Raw genomic sequence first — 16996 nt, 5'->3', positions numbered from 1 at the left:
CAAAATAAACATCCTGCTGAACGCGACTATATTGATCTAATTTCCACCGAAACCCTCATAATGGTAATCATAAATTCATCAGAGTATTGTTTCCATTGGAAATAGAAACATTTGTCAATCAAAGAGAAAATGCAGCCAAACACGTATTTTCACCGACTAAAATTTGATTCTATATACCTCATTAGCTGCTTCAGTAGAAATTAAACCATTTTCGCATTTTGTCGTTTTGAATTTTGTTGCTACATATCGAAAAGCAACTTCACTTCACATAACACCTTAGAGTCTAAATTATGCTTATTAATCGATACTTTATGTAGATACCTTGTTTGACTCTCGGGATATATACTTCTTTCACGAGCGCGACGTGATTTTTCGATACGAAAGCACTTGAAAGCACTGCGAAACACGGAGAAGCACGCAGAAGTGAGGAACTAGTTTCGAACGACGCTAAGATGGCGGCTGCGCATGCGCCCCGCAACAAGTTTTCCGCGATGCGCAACTTTACTTTGGCGCTCGATGAAAACCCGCTGAAAAATCTACAATCAAACATTACACGACGGAAACGATGTAAAAAAATTTAATTCTCAAAAGAGTATGTACGTTGTCAGTTTGGAATTGGAAAAGCAAAAGCGCGCGGTCCCGAGAAGCACTGCGTCTGTACAAGGATGTGCGCTTGCGCAGCTCGGAGGTGGATAAGGTGGATTGCGTTTGTCATCGCGACCGATTGCGCCGATGGCCGATCGCGGCGTAGTGGAGCTCGTAGCGAGACGAGCTGCTCGTCGTTCGTAATTAGGTTGTGAGAATTCGCCAAATTTATCGAAATTGACTCCAGAGAAAAACCGACGGGTACTGCCAGCATGGACAAGCCGCCGTACAAGCTGAGTAGCGTGCTGCTTGGTCACAGCGCGGACGTGAGGGCGGTAGCGACTTTCCTCGACGGCACCATCGTGTCGGTCTCGCGAGACAAAACTGCGCGTGTATGGAAACCGACTGGGTTGGTAGTGCACGTAAATTCTTCCACGTGATCGGAACACACAGTGATCCAAGTCATTCAGCCTGTTTTTGTACAATTTTCCATCCCTTTTAGCTTTTAAAACAGAAAGACACGTTTATTTGTGTGCATATGTGAGGTTAACCTTCCTTGGTCCAACATTTTTTTCATTGCTTTCGTAATCTAATCGGATTACTGGTACCTGATTATGTTTTTCAGAGTTTTCAAACTTCACAAAATCGGAAAGCATTTACTCTCAACATTTATATGATTTTACAATTATGTAATCCGAAATATTTTCACTTTTTTATCCGAAGCAGAACAATTAAGTTTGCCTTGATCTCGAAAGCTCTTGAGTCGTGGTGGATTAAGCATGCTTGCATATGAATAGGATTTTTAATTGAATATTGATATTAAAAGTCATCTTTAATTGCTTTTGATATTGATTAATCTTCTGGAGCTGATAGGCCTCTTTCGACTATGTCCTCTAGACACTCTCAGTGACCTAAGGCTATTCTATATGAAATTTGCTATACGAATCTGTTGGATCCATTCAATTATATTTTTATCTTTATAATATGTGATATTATTTCAGTAGTTTAGCTGTATTTGTAAGTCTAAACAAAATTTTGACATGTAGTTTGAAATAACTACAAATATGGTATATATGCATATATACAATATAGTATATATAATATAATTCACATTAAATTATTTAAACAACAAAGATCCAGCTTTAATCATTGTAGGCTTTTAATTCCTATTTCTTATTGGTTATATCCTCATTTCTATGATCTAATAAGATTCTTACATTGTTTATATTCTTTATGTCACATCAGTGTCTTTTAATAAATATATATTAAATAAGTCTCACAGACTCAACATCATTAGCCATTTTGATGTCAACTCTGAAGGATTCATGAAACTGTACGATTAATATGCCTTACTGACACCTAGAATTTTTTCAGGAAGGACAACGAGTACGAACAGAGTGCGACATTAACAGGCCACTCTAACTTTGTCAATTCAGTGTGTGTTATAAATCCATCAGAAAAAGATCCCAAAGGTTATATCATCACTGGCAGCAATGACAACACCATATGTGTTTACGTAGCGACTGAAACAGTGCCTGCCCACACATTAACAGCGCATCAAAATAACGTATGTAATTTAAAGACCGGCAAGAAGGAGGGTACATTTCTTTCAAGTTCCTGGGATCTTACTGCTAAGTTATGGGACATGAAAGATTTGAGTAAACCACAGTTAAACCTAGAGGGTCACACTGCTGCAGTATGGTGTGTAGCAGATTTATCAAACGGCAGTATTATAAGTGGATCAGCCGACAAATTGATAATAGTATGGTCAAGAGACGGTTCAGTGCAACACAAATTGACAGGACATACCGACTGCATCCGTGACATAGTTGATATTAAAGAGGATGAATTTCTGTCTTGCGCGAACGATGCCACTATAAGACACTGGAACGCTAAACTTGGGACCTGTTTAGGCACTTATTGCGGGCACGAGAATTATATTTATAGTATAGCAGCCATCCTGAATGGTACATATGTCTATTCATCTGGAGAAGACAGGACTATTAGGATATGGTACAATGCAGAACCAAAACAAACCATTGTTCTACCTACACAATCGATATGGTGCATTAACTTGTTTTTGAACGGCGACATAATTGCCGGAAGTTCCGACGGAGCCATTAGGATATTCTCGTCTGATCCCGAACGACATGCAAGTAGGGAGATGTTGGAAACATTTGAAAAAGAAGTGGCGAACACAAATCTAAATGCACAGCAGGTAATCGGAGACATCAATATAAAGGAGTAAGTACACATTGTTTTGGATAAAGTAATTTTTCATTTATATATTGTATTTTTATTTTAATTTGTAATTAATTATAATTAGTTTATATTGTGTACAGTTTGCCAGATTCGAGAGTTCTTTTACAGCCTGGTCAAAGAGATGGCCAAACAAAGATTGTAAACGAAGGTGATGCAGTTATAGCGTACAGTTGGTCACAAAACGAGCAACGGTGGATAAAAATTGGCGATGTGATGGGTGCGTCCGGCGGTACCGCGGCTACCTCCGGAAAACAACTTTACAATGGCATAGAATACGATTATGTCTTTTCAGTCGACATACAAGACGGTGTGCCTCCTTTAAAACTTCCATATAATAAGGGTCAAGATCCCTGGCATGTTGCACAGAAATTCCTTCATGATAATAATCTCAGTCAATTATTCTTAGATCAGGTATACATTGAAAAGTACCTAATTTTGCATAGTATTTAAATATAATCTTTTACATTTTATTTGTTGCTATTTATATTTAAAAATAATTTAAAAAATCGTAAATCTGAAAAAGGAAAAATAAAATTTATATATTTTAGGTTGCAAACTTTATAGTAAAGAATTCTGAACCAGGTCCAATTTTAAATATTGGATCGCAATATGTAGATCCTTTTACAGGAGGAAGCCGATATGTTCCTGGATCATCAGGAACATCATCTAGTACATTCGATGTTAGTGCACAATCATCGACATTTAATTCTTCCAACACATCTGCATCTCCCTCTTATATACCTCACTTGAAATATTTAAAGTTAGAACAAGCAAATTTATCTGCTATTCTCGGTAATTAGAATTTATTTATAAAATTAAATGTGGAAAAATATAATATAATTTTATTTTTACTCTTTATCAATAAAACATTTATAAAATTAATTACAGAAAAATTACATGAGTTGAATACTAAACAAGAAAATATATTTAAAATAACAGAGGAGAAGCTGAATGCGATAGAAAAATTTATGAATAATCAAGTGTCTGAAGAAATTACAGCCGGTGCTATCAGCGCGCTAAAGAGTTCTCTAGATTGGCCCAACACCATGGTGTTCCCAGCTCTCGATATAGCGCGACTCGCTATACTTCACAAAGAAATAAACGATGAACTATGTACGGAAGAATTGCTATCAGTCATACGAAGGCATATCAAATCCGATGCAATTTTGTCGAATCAGATGCTTACCTTTCGTCTGATAGCCAATATGTTCCAGCATGAAAAAGGAGAGAAACTCTGTTTAGATTATAAGGATGAAATACTCACATCTTTATTGGATCTACAGTCTCTTGGAAACAAAAATAATCAGGTATGCCACACCAATTGTTAAAATAATAATTAAAAACAGAAAGTCTACTAAAAGTTTAAATTGCAAATATAAAATTATAAAATAATCATAAATGCAATTATCAATTTTATATCAATTATTTTAATATAGTGATTTTTTTTATACGAAAAACCGGAATAAATAGATATAACGATATAAATGTAGATAGATGAGTTTACAAATTGTAATGTTACATTACAGGTTGCAATATCAACTTATATATTGAATTTGATCGTAGCGCTTAATAAATATAACGATGCACCTGGTAGAACGAGAGCTCTAAATGTATTATTTACCGTATTGCCTCGTTTAAATGAACCCGAAGCAATATTCAGAGCTCTGGTTGGACTAGGAACATTATTAGCCGCTACTCCAGATCCTAGTAATCGTAATGAACTAATTAGTGCTGTGCGACAATGCGAAACTGCTTTAAATGTTCTCAGAACTTTATCGGAAAGCTCGACTGACCTCAGTACGTCAAACAAAGTGGTAAACTGTTCCAAGCAGATTATTGATTTGATTATCTAATGCATTTATGAGCAGTGGGACACGCTGCTTGTAAAATCATGAAAATAATCTTGTAATAATTAATCAAACAAGAAAAGAGATTGAAAAGATTATAATTAATTATGACAATGGTGAATATAAAACATTTTGTGATGCACTAATATAATTTCGGTAAAAGCGACTAAGAACCTAAGATAAAATAAGTTTGCACGTGTATCTATGTTTTGCAGCTCGGTTGCTAAATTGTAAAAATAAATACATTTTTATACAATTTATATTCATCATTTATATGTACTATACAATGCCCTTCCATATTACAAAACATTAAAAAAAAAAAACAAATTTACTTAATTAATGGATCACAACAGTTATATTTTATGTTTACAAAAGGTACAAAAATGTCAAATAAGCAATACCTTTAAATGTGTTTTCAGTGTATCTATGGCAATTTATTAGTTGAACTCATGCAAAATTTTAATATCTTAACAATTTATTTATTTGCGCTCAATTATTCATTACAACTGACCAAGATAAAGTTATTCGACATACATATTGACTGTTTGGGACTAAGATAAAATGATATGTGTGTTTAGGGCTTTTACGTATTTTTTAATTTCATTTTGTCGTAAAGCATATATACATAAATATTCCTTATTAAACGAACATGTTTTCAAGAGATACATAATGTATATTTTATAATGTACATCGATAATACAAAATTCAAAATTTTCCAAATTTTATTATCGATTTTACATCAGAAGTACGTAAATGAATTAATTGACGTGTTTGCAATATAGGGAAAAATTAAAACGATTGTTACATGTTCAGATAATAGAAACTGAATGAATTATTACTATTGCCATGACAGATATAATATCCCAACGTATAAATGTGTACAACGCATATATAGGTATAGTCTTGTGAATTAATATAAACAAGAAATAATCTTTCTAGATTTATGTACATTTATTACATAAAAGGATTTATAATATTCATTACAAATTTTTTAAGTAATTAATAAAAAATATTGTAATATACATATATATATAAACGCTATATATATAAATCCTTATATAATAAATATATATAAATGTAAAAATTACATCTTGTTCACATTAATTTGAACAAGGCTGTATTTTGTTTTACAACAAACAAATTTAGAAAAGAAGAGACGAAGTTATCTGCATGGAATGTAAATGACCTGCTTAAATGACAATGGATTACTTATAGTTAAGTAAAATACATTGCGTTTCTAATGAAAATTAGTTAAAATATATATACAACGATGAATATAAAATAATAATTTATATAATATACACATATAATATTTGATTAAATTTCTCGGGCACACGCACCCAGTAAACATACAACAGACAACAGTGTAATAGTAGAATATTGTTATTACATTAACGTCAAATATATATATTTCCTTAGTTATATCAATTTTACTCCCGTAATAGCCACGAGCTATTAATTACCGTAACTCTTGCAGTTAATTATTACACCAAAAATAACATTCATTTGTATACACTCATATTAATTTCAATTATGCTCAATGAACGATACATATAGTAGTAGATGAAAGGTAGTTACAGTGTCAGGCCATTTTGGCTCGGGAATGTGAATGCATTTCTTTTCTTTACAAAAATAACTTTCAATATATATCTGAGATCTGTAAGATAATAGAAACAGTGCTGATTCAATTCGGAATCCAATTTAGTGCACGAGTTATTACTAGCAGTGTATAGCTAGATGCGTTTTCATACGAATGCACAGGCCCAACATCCTTGTGTAGAAAAGTATCTATGTAAAAAATCTGATGGGCTAATATTGCTCTAATGCCAGCAAAAATGTAACGTGCAGGAACCATTATCTTTCAGATTTTTGTATGTAACAGTGACGACGGAGTCTGCTTGACAGTAAAACCAATTTCTAATATTTAAAAGCGTTACTTCAATAGTTACTTTAGAGTAATACAAAACATTTAGATTTAAAAAAATAAAACAATTATTAAAATAGAATAAAAACTGAAATTTCAACATTATATATGTATATGGATAAGTTAAGAAATAAACTAAGTTAAGAAATAACAAAATCAATGAAGAAACCAAGATCCACATAGAATCGCAGCGCTTTTACATTAAAAACTTTAGCCCGTCAAGGGCTGTAATACAATGAAACAAAAAGATATTAACAAATACTTTTAAAAAAATATAAGATCTTAAAAAAGTCAGATCTATAACTTTTTTTAGTACTACATAACTGATAAAATAGCGCATTAATTAAATTCTCTTTTAAATTCTTTTTTAAACTTTTATAATTTCTGAACTTTGTACTGCAAATAAAGAAAGAAAATTTTAAAGTAACGCCTTCATGTATCATTTTTGAGTAATTTGGACGCAAATCCTTCCAACTCCGTTAAAATTGGTGATAAACCTGGTTTTCTCATGAGTAGGAGAGATTAGGAATGCCCTACAGAAATGCACTGATTCCTAAGATGTGTCATCCCTTAAACTTAAGTTACTGGCATATGTACCTGAGGCGATGTGCATATACCTTTCGCGCGTCTCGAAGGTCAGAATGCATTGAGGCGATTATCCGACGTACGTTACTTTAGGGGTCGAAAAACTACATCAAAAATTACTCATTATAAATTTCGAGTTTTATTTTTTACACAAACTACCACAGTTGAGTAGAAGCTCGGTGGCGGATTTAAGAATCGGTTGAATGGAACTTCGGCCTTTTCTTGGAGCCTCCAGATTTCGGAAAAACCAGTTTCCGAAAGAAAATATCTGTGCTTTCTTTGTAGCTTACACAAATATCGCGAGTAAACTGCCGATCTTTGAAATCTATTTCTTGCCGCGTAAAACTTCAAATAACGCCTCTGTGTATACAGGATCATCTCCTTTAATTATACCATAGAACTTAGTACACTAAGCAGTGATATTTACTTTTAATTGCCTGGTGGGAACTCGTCATTTAGAGATTACTTCGCGCATGAAATATCGCTTGCAGTAAAATAAACACAGCCTCAATAATTGAAGGATTTGGGGAAAGAAGTAGTAAAATATATATATATGAATATATACATATATATATATATATGTATATATATGTTCTAGAACTCTCTTGAGGTATGGCGGTATGCATTATTTTATACCTCGCGAGTACACAGTGCTTGAATCCAATATCTCGCATACCGTTTACAATCATACATGCTAAAAGTTTCTCAAAACTTGGAAGCATAACATCAGAATGTACAATTACAATTACGCGACTGTTGCGTGATGAGAAATTACGAAATCTCATTTACAAAATACTTTCAATATCCTTTGCTGCTACAATTCAGAAAAAAACATAAACATTGCTTCTTTTTTTGCAGAAAGATATCAATCGTTTACTCTTTCCCACAACACGACTGCATCGCATTAGAGTGATTTGACGTGACATGCCCAATCTTTGTAACTGAAAATTTCAAGATAGACAAGCATCGTCGCTGCAAAAATATATCAAAGCGCATTATTACTGAACGCGTATACTGAAAAGCTAATCATCTAACAAAGAGATAATTTCTTTCTAATCGGAGATATATGTATATATTTTTTTAATCCTCTCATTCCTCAATTTTTTCTAAATTTAGACGAACGTTTATTTTCTTCTTGATTTGAAATTAATGTTGAATATTGTATAAGTAGCACGGTAGTAAAGATACTACTTACATGAGTGTCTTTAGAAATTAATCTTTTGAAAATTTAATTTTAAAACTCAAATGCTTTATGTATCTTTAATAAACGTAGCCATACAATAGTTACGCTAGGAATGAGAGGCTCGGTAGAAAGAAACGAGAGATTACGAGGTATCGGCGCGATAACTAACTTCGGATGCCTCTAACAGCTACGTCTCGGCGCTCGCCAAACGCGTCTAATATCCCATTTCATCTGGAGATATACCGCGAAGGGCGGATCTCAATGCGTCTCACATATCAAAAATGATAAAGCGCGTTATCATAACGTTCGATCAGGATTTTCCTGATAATTTCATGTGACGGAGACCTAAAATTTGTATTGGGTACCCCCAAGTTCGTTTCATTCGGCCGGTGTACTTGCCGCCCACCTGTCAAACTCGATTCCTGAGTCAGGACTGAGTCCCAGATCGATGGGACTTAGGAAACTGGGCGCTGGACAATTGCAGGGCCCATTGGGCCGACATGCTCCGATGCACCTTTGGTCGTTATTCTTGTTTTCTCCCCCTCGGTCCCTCAACTCTTGCTCGAAGCTGTGTAACTGCTCCATAAAGTGAAAATTCGGTGCAACATTGGACTTTCTACTACGTACTAGGTTGAAAGCATCATTCAGACTGAGGCTACACTTGTGCATGAGATAAGCCACGGTAATCGTGACGGACCGAGAAACTCCAGCTAAACAGTGTACCAGCACTCCCTTGTCTGAGCTCCGTGCCTCCTCTGAAAAATACGCAATTAGCGATTTTAATCTTACGATTTTATAACCATCATCTCGATTATTATTATTACGCTGATATTTAGTACTTATTTGTATTTAAAAATTTTTTAATTGCACGAAATTATGAAGTATGCAGGAAAATTTTTATGTTGACTTTTCAAAGTATGAAAGTCGGATTTTACAATCAGTCGATATTAGAAAAATTGAAAAATATACTTTTATATTAATATTGTTAAAATATTGAGATTGTTGCTTAAAAGCTCTCTTATTTAATAAAAATTATACAAATAGGATATTAGTTAGCGTTTTTTACATTACTATTCGTAGATATATTAAATGTTCGTTAAATAGAAAATTATGATAAAAATTTTACAGAAAACAGTGCATGTCGTGTTAAATTCGTTTAAATGAAATTAACGAAGGAAAGTCGAATCATCAAACATTGTAATGTGTCGGAACAGTCAAAAATGCCAGACTGGCTCAATAGCAATGTCAAACCTCGTCATTCAGACGTAAATATAGTTCTCGGCCTAACCGGACATCCGTTGTTTAATTGTCTAGCGCGGCTTACCCGCCACGTGGGAAAGTTTCTATTTAGGCGAACCTATTTATAAGAATGCCCCTTTCAGAAGCTACGCGGGGACCTTCTTAAACAGGAAATCCTGTTTAAGAAGAAGCGGTCCGAACAAGATTTTGACACGAAAAAAGTTCCAATGCAATAAATAAATCTCACATCACATTCGCGCATTCTATACTATTTCTCATATGTTAAAGTAATATGAAATGTGAATTATAAATCAAACATTTAATATCAAGAAAATTTTTTATTAAAACGTACGGCACACAAAACATTTGATTTAAATTGTAAATATTATATATCGATCACTGATATAGGTAATTTACAGTAGAGCAAGCGTATAATTGACAAAACATTCATTAAAAACAGAGTAAGAGTATCAGATATCAATCAATAACCGAATTTTAACGGAAACATTTTGTCTTTTTGTATACGTTTCGTGCAACAAGTTTTTGAAAAAATTCACTATTTGCTTCATTTACAAACATGCTTACAAAGAGCAATTTTTAAATATAAATTAAAGAATTTTTTAACTTTAAAATTAACTACAATAAAAAAACTTTTATTTCTTGCTTAAATTTAGTTTTTAATAAAAATTCTGCTTCGTATATCGTCACTCACCTATGAACTGAATCGCCTGTGGGAAGAAACTAGCCAAGTTTTGACTCCAGTGATCGCTTATTGGTATCTGCATGTACTTTATTGAACCGCCGCTTTCAAATACATTTGGCAAATCCGGTGTCACATTGAGTATGTATTGTATCCTGTGCCGCGCTAAAGCCTCGCGATCTTCGCTATTGGCCGCGTTACCGAGATACAAATGAGGTAAAATTTCCACAGGAAAGTCTTTATCTTCCTCAGGACCTGAAATACAGAAAAACGCATTCATTATTATTATTATGTTACAACATTGTATTATTTATATATTACATTATTATTCATTATTTATATATTATATTGTTGTTAACATAAATTGCTATCGCATAGTTCTTTTTAATTGTACGGTAAAAATATACACTAAGAATGTCTGCTCACCAATTGAATCACATGTGCTGTCACTGTCAGAGTCTGAATAAGACCTGGTTGGTGGAGTGGATATCCGAAGGGATCTAAGGCCCATTAATTCACCATCATTATTGTCCTGACCTGGGTCACATTCATTAGTGGCTTGACTACCTTCGCACCACTCTGGGTATTTATCTTTAAATGCTTCGAAACCACCTATAAATACATAAATATAACTTGATAATATAATTAATTAAGACTAAATGAAAATCTGATTAGAATTATGAATTAAAAGATTTTCTAACACACATATATTTGTAAAATTTAAATATATATCTGATCATTTTATTCTAAATTATTAGGAAAAGTATCAATATTTCCAAATTAAAAAAAATTTTATTAATATTTTCAATAAACTCATCATTAACTAGTTGTAAGTTAGAAATTAAATTTTGTACATATAACACTTAAAAAAATTAATAATCACATTTATATCTCCTCAATATATACATTTTTTTAAAATACTTATCAATAAGGTTCTAAAACAAAACTTGAAACAAGTAAGCAATATTCTATTTTGCATTCAATGTATGTATTAATACATTTGCAATCAGTAAATTTCTCATGTCAAACAAAACATTGAATGACTGAACAGTTTTATCTAAAGCCAGATAAAAGCTGGCTATAGAATTAAGTGTCTGGTTCTACTGGAATGCCTCCCACATAAATCAATATTTCATTCACAACCAGTCTCTATGCTTTGACTGTTACTTCTGAAAGCCTTTCTATACTACAATTACTAATGCTGCTTGTGGACACATATATGACAATAAAATGATATGAATGCTGAGTTATAATTAGTAACTATTGTATGAGATGTTTAATAGTTAAATTTAAAAACGTTTGTTAAAAGAATATATTTATTACATAAAAGTTTCTAAAATATTGTCATAAATAACAATTTATCAGTAATTGGAATATTGACATCAATTTGTATACATTATATCATATTTTTGCAAATTTTAATTTCACATTTACACACAATATATCATTCAGGAATAAAACAATAAAAATATTCTAGTTTCAAATATAAAATTAATGCTTAATGCATTTAAAATATCAAACTTTGTGATCTTAGTAGAAATTAAATTATAGTAGATTAGTGGAATTATATTCTATATGGAATAAAGATTGATTCTATAGTTTCAAATATAAAAACTTGATGCATCATGTGTTAGTCTACCACGTTTAGAATGTCAAACCGTGTGATCTCAATGAAAATGGAATTACAGTGGCTTAGAATATAGGATAAAAATTGATCTCTCTCTCACCGATTAAAGAGGCAACATTTCCTCCACTGCTTTTAAGTCTCCGGCTCAAAACTTGTAATGTTTCACCCTGATGACCTCCAGAATCTGTAGAGTCACCGATTAGTACAAATGTCCCTCTTCTGTTTTCATCTCCACACAGAAACATCTCCACTCTGTTTCTCAGATCTAAGCACCGTATTGTGGACAAGAGGTCCACTTTACCAGCAGCCAATCTTCGCAACATGATACTGGGTATAGTGAGAGGTACCGAACCTCTTATATGAGCATCAGAAAAGTCCGAGTGTGCTCTACAATCCAGAATAAGAAGTTTGTTGGGACCATCCTGCGATCTCAACTCCCCGAACAGCCACTCTGGACCCAAAAGATCCTCTTCCATTGCACTATCAGGCATCTTGAATCTTTACACTTGTATTCTATAGCACACTCTTACGTTTTGTCGTATTTATGTGTCTTGTAGGCAAACGGCGCTGATTTGTCCCGCAAACAGCTTCCGAGCCTAAATGTTTTTCTTTCAAAGAAATCGCAGTCACTGAGCTTCTGCCACAAAGATATTCTTGAGCCTCCGCAGCCGTCAAAGTGCCGTCATTACTGGACACGGCACCTCCGGCAAACAGTAAACAACAGAACTGTCAAAACTGTAGTTAATTAACGAGGATAATTACGATGATTCTTGCTGGTCGTCACTTGAAGAAACTTCCACGCAGTGGAAATAGCGCGCGATTCCTCGGTAAGACGTCACGAACTTGTGCCCGTCGGAACCCAGGGAGTCGTCAGCCCTGTCGCACGTTCTCCACAATGAAAGCGAATGAACGGAGAGCGTGTGTCCCGTAGTGAATGCGTGCACGCGCGTTTCTACGAGCGTCTCCTGCGGCTAACAATTACTGAATATGGATATATACGAAATGGCACTTGGAGTTAAGTGACGGCACACGTTCCCCGGATGCGTCATCCGGGAGAACGATCGCGCGACGTTTACCCGTCGACGGCGCGTTCCGACGGGTTCTCACGCGTTGCCATCATTTCCTGCGATACTACGCCGCGCTGCGTGTTACTCCGCCTTCGCCTCTTGCTTCTCCGCCGCTGTTGCCACTACCGTAGCCGCGACTGTAGCCGCCACTGTAACCGCCGTCGCCGTCGTCGTCGTCGTCGTCGTCGCTGCCACCGCCAGCTTGTCCCGGTTATCGATCTCCTCGTGAATCAAGACGACGCGTCCAATTAACGGCACGGCTGTGGAATGTTTACGCTCGCCGTGCGGGAGATGCATGTCCGACCCGACCGTACGCGACCGACGCGCTCACTCTATCTCGCGCTCACCGACCCTCCGTGAGCTCGCCCCCATCGTTCTCTCGGCGCGCGCGAGCAGCGATCGTTCCATCCTCGTCGCGCCCTGCACCGCAAGCCGCACACTTCACTCCCACCGTCGCCGCCGTACCTCGTCTTGCCGCGCCCCCCCACCGCGCTCATTCGCCCCCACCTTCAGAGCGTAGGTTCCGCCGCCGCGCACACGCTGGACCGCGTTTCCGTATCCGTCCGATCGGATCGGCACGACTCCTCGGCGTGTCGTTCCTCTTCTCTCTCCTTCACTTCGCGAGTACCTCTGACAACTGCCCCCGAGAAGACAAGAAATTTTTTATTTTTTCGCGTCGACGAATTATCTCGACCGAGAAACGGGCGGAATTTTTCAACGACTCCAAGTATGTCTCTCTCTCACACACACACACACACACACACACACACAAGATCCTCTTCTTCCCGCTTCTTTCGCGTTTCGCGAATTTTCTTCTATTGTTTTTTTCACAATTCTACTTTCGTCTTATCACGCTCGCTCGCTGCAGGCCACACCTTACACCGCGACCGTCCGTCCGTCGAAGAATGGAGCAACGGGCGCTCGGTACGTCGCGCGCAGGGGCGAGACGCGGCCGCCGTGCAACGTGATTCGTCAACGGTCACGTGAGCCCACGCGGCCGGCCAATCGCCGCGCGGACTGACGTCAGTTCATTGACAAAAGATGTTTCCATTAACTAGGCGTGGGTAGAGGTGGAGGTTGGGTCGGGGGTCGGTGCTGACTGAGCCGTCGTTGAAACGGCGGAGTGGCTTCGGCGGCGGAATGGGACATCGCACGTTACACGCGCGCGCTCTCTCACGCGTACGTGGGCGCGCGTAAAAGGGGAGAGAGAGAGAGAGAGAGAAAAGAAGGCCCGCCGTATATACCCGACACACGCACACTCGCGTGCACGTGCTGTTCGCCAACAGCAGGGCTGAACATAGGCGGACCTGTCACCCCCGCGTTAGTTAGGCCACCTCCCTCTCTTTCCTACTCTCTGTCTCTCGTCTCTCTCACGATCGAATCAATATCGCCACTTTCCTCCTGTTATCTATTTACCGCGTGTGTATGTACATGTATATATACGTACATATGCTATGTAATGAACTCTTCCGTCACACTCATTGCCGAACATGTCCGTGCTGCTCGCGATTGCAACATCCAATTGTGATATATCCGAAGCACGGACGTATGTTACACGAAGGATCGATCCACGGTGAGATACGGAAAGAAATTATTTGTAAACAGTATAATTCTCTCTTATCGCGGCACCTGTCACCGATCGATAAGTCTACGCATCACGTACCACGTGGTGAAGTAATGGTATATCGATATATATCCGCAGTAGTATGTCCAAGTCTGCGCAGCGTACGTAATACTAAGCGCACTAACGATTTCCTAGATGTATGTACGACAAAACAATGACCTCTTCGTCTCGCGGAATCAATCCGAGCTTCGTGGAAGCACAATACATTTATGAGATAGTCTGTGCATCAATAATGAGTATAGACGATATTAAAGAGAAGTCAGGATTACACATCGCAACATAGCTATTGTAAAGAGACTAATATACATTTAATATACTAGATGGAAGAATGAATGTATATGTAGGAAGGAAAAGAGAAAGGTTTTTGTTTAGATTAGAAAAGAATTTTCCAAATGAAAATAATTCCATTGTTCTTTTGTTCCTTGAAAACTGAAGTAAACAATGATGGTAATTTATGTATTATTTTTATAGAAAAAAGTAAAGAATAAGAACATACAGAATAAATAATAAGTTCGCTCTTTTAATTTCGTGTTGCGAGATAAGAAGGAAAAAACAACTATTTTTATGAACGTCAAGTTGAAGATGCTTCGATTGTTATCAAAATAATGTACATAAATAGACTTGAGATAATGAATGAATGCATCAGATTAGATTCTTTATTGTATGTATGGAAACTAGAGGACTTTTTAAGCACTCTTTGTAAACACAAAAAATACTTGAAATTTTTATAAATACAATAGTATCAGTTGACTATTGTATTTATGTTCATTATTTCGATAATGGAGTATTTTCAATTTGAGAGAAATGCTTGTTCTTCCTTTTTATCAAGAGATACAATTTGTAGTTTTTTAGAATAGATTTATGACTCACTCTATAGCTACGCGTAAAAGATTTAAAAGTAAAGTACGAATAATGTATTAATATTAATTATTAATAATATTTGCAATAAAGCTAGCTATAGTTTGAAGCATAAACAACCTATTAATCTAGGTTGCAACGTACTGAATTATTAATTGAAATTTGTATTACAAGTACAATATAGGAGTAGGAATCTATTGATTTTTTTTTATCAGAATGACATTATAAATTATCAATGAGACCGAAATAACTAGATTTAATTTCAAGTTTTAATCCCTTTATATACAGAAAGTTTAGGAATTCATTTCATGCGCGAATGCACAAACAGTAAAACTAATTAATTTTTTTTAATTATACTCAAATGAGAATACGAATGTTTATAATCGATTAAAAAATGAGATTCTCTTCAAACGAATTGCTCTTCAAAAATGCATAGAATAAAGTCTCTCTTAGTTTGTAGGCAATTTTAGATAAGCTTAGACAAATTCTTGAGGCATAATTATATAGCGAAAGGCGTTGAAAATTCATAAAATTTCCACGAAGAAATAGGTAGGTCCAATTAAATGTCCGATGAAGGAAAAATCGATCTGTGTGCGACTTTAATGAGATTTTGCCAAACCCGCCCACGTTGTCGGTTGCACTCCATATACAGTTACATACGCAACGTCAAGTCGCGGTTGTAAAGAGTTTGAAGCGAAAGACGCGCAGGAGGATGGCAAAACGTGCCATCGAGTAATACGGCCTTGGCCCTTGCCGTTTACATTACACGAAGTCCGTCCTCGGCCTCGCCCGTTCATCGCGCTCGGCTCGGTTCAGCTCGGCTTAGCTCGGCTCGCCCGTTTGTTCTCTTTCACCCTGGCAGGAGGGGACGACAGCCTATCAGACGAGTGTGCCAGGCGTAGGTCGGCATTCCATTCATTTGGGCGGCTGTCGTTGAAGATTTTCGCGTTCGATCACACGGCCGCCGCCGCATCCACCACATGCACCGCTTCATCGCTCTATCTCTCGCGAGGGTGAAGGACGGGTTGGGGGTAGGAAATGGGACAGAGAGGGTTGATACAGAACATGATGTGGCGAGGAGGGAGGGGGAAAGAGCCGCAGGCGTCTGTGACCTTCCGCGGGTATCTGGACGCGTGCCGACGAATTGGATTCGATCCGCGTGGGTGCTATGGGTAAGGTGAGCACCCGACCATCCTTTCACGCGCGCGCGCCTCTCTCGCTCGCCCTACGCTCAATAATGCTCGGATGACTCTGAAGGCTTTAACATTAAAGCAGAAGAAGGAAGCTGCTCGTCGACCGCCTGTAGAGAAAGCTCGAATCCGTCGATTACTTGCTTGATATCGATTTCCGGCCTGATCGCCGAGGCTGACTCATCATCCAGCCTTTGCGTGAAGAGAATTATGCAGACACGATGGAACGGAAATCTTGCACGATTTTAATTTTTTCTAAAGGAAAAGCCAGCGTAAGATATTCGCTGTAACAGTAATCTATATTT

General features: G+C 36.7%; 2 protein-coding genes across 2 annotated transcripts; one reads left to right on the top strand and one right to left on the bottom strand.

The window, feature by feature from the left end:
• The first annotated feature begins 764 nt into the window (after positions 1-764).
• Plap (phospholipase A2 activator protein) lies at positions 765-4903 on the top strand. Its single transcript, XM_018546393.1, has 6 exons — positions 765-994; positions 1960-2829; positions 2928-3258; positions 3396-3639; positions 3736-4154; positions 4374-4903. Exons 1-6 carry the CDS (start codon positions 858-860, stop codon positions 4698-4700), a joined length of 2328 nt encoding a protein of 775 aa, XP_018401895.1. The 5' UTR covers positions 765-857; the 3' UTR covers positions 4701-4903.
• Positions 4904-8468: 3565 nt separating this feature from the next.
• Mkp3 (Mitogen-activated protein kinase phosphatase 3) lies at positions 8469-12443 on the bottom strand. Its single transcript, XM_018546441.1, has 4 exons — positions 12053-12443; positions 10752-10937; positions 10338-10580; positions 8469-9141 (listed from the first exon to the last, which is right to left on the bottom strand). Exons 1-4 carry the CDS (start codon positions 12441-12443, stop codon positions 8765-8767), a joined length of 1197 nt encoding a protein of 398 aa, XP_018401943.1. The 3' UTR covers positions 8469-8764.
• Between the last annotated feature and the right edge of the window lie 4553 nt (positions 12444-16996).

This window comes from Cyphomyrmex costatus, unplaced genomic scaffold (genome assembly GCF_001594065.2).
Source record: "Cyphomyrmex costatus isolate MS0001 unplaced genomic scaffold, Ccosl1.0 scaffold55, whole genome shotgun sequence".
In the NCBI taxonomy this organism is placed as follows: Eukaryota; Metazoa; Arthropoda; class Insecta; order Hymenoptera; family Formicidae; genus Cyphomyrmex; species Cyphomyrmex costatus.
The sequence above is the reverse complement of the archived record's forward strand: the minus strand, read 5'-3'. Positions and strand labels throughout refer to the sequence as shown.

Bases quoted from the DNA above. Each gene is read 5' to 3' on its own strand.
- Plap (XM_018546393.1), top strand. From the start codon at position 858: ATGGACAAGCCGCCGTACAAGCTGAGTAGCGTGCTGCTTGGTCACAGC. The intron at 3,640-3,735 runs GTAATTAGAATT...AATTAATTACAG, and splicing joins AAATTTATCTGCTATTCTCG to AAAAATTACATGAGTTGAAT. The intron at 4,155-4,373 runs GTATGCCACACC...GTTACATTACAG, and splicing joins TTGGAAACAAAAATAATCAG to GTTGCAATATCAACTTATAT.
- Mkp3 (XM_018546441.1), bottom strand. From the start codon at position 12,443: ATGCCTGATAGTGCAATGGAAGAGGATCTTTTGGGTCCAGAGTGGCTG. The intron at 10,581-10,751 runs GTGAGCAGACAT...TCTGTATTTCAG, and splicing joins CAGCACATGTGATTCAATTG to GTCCTGAGGAAGATAAAGAC. The intron at 9,142-10,337 runs GTGAGTGACGAT...CGTATTTTTCAG, and splicing joins ACAGGCGATTCAGTTCATAG to AGGAGGCACGGAGCTCAGAC.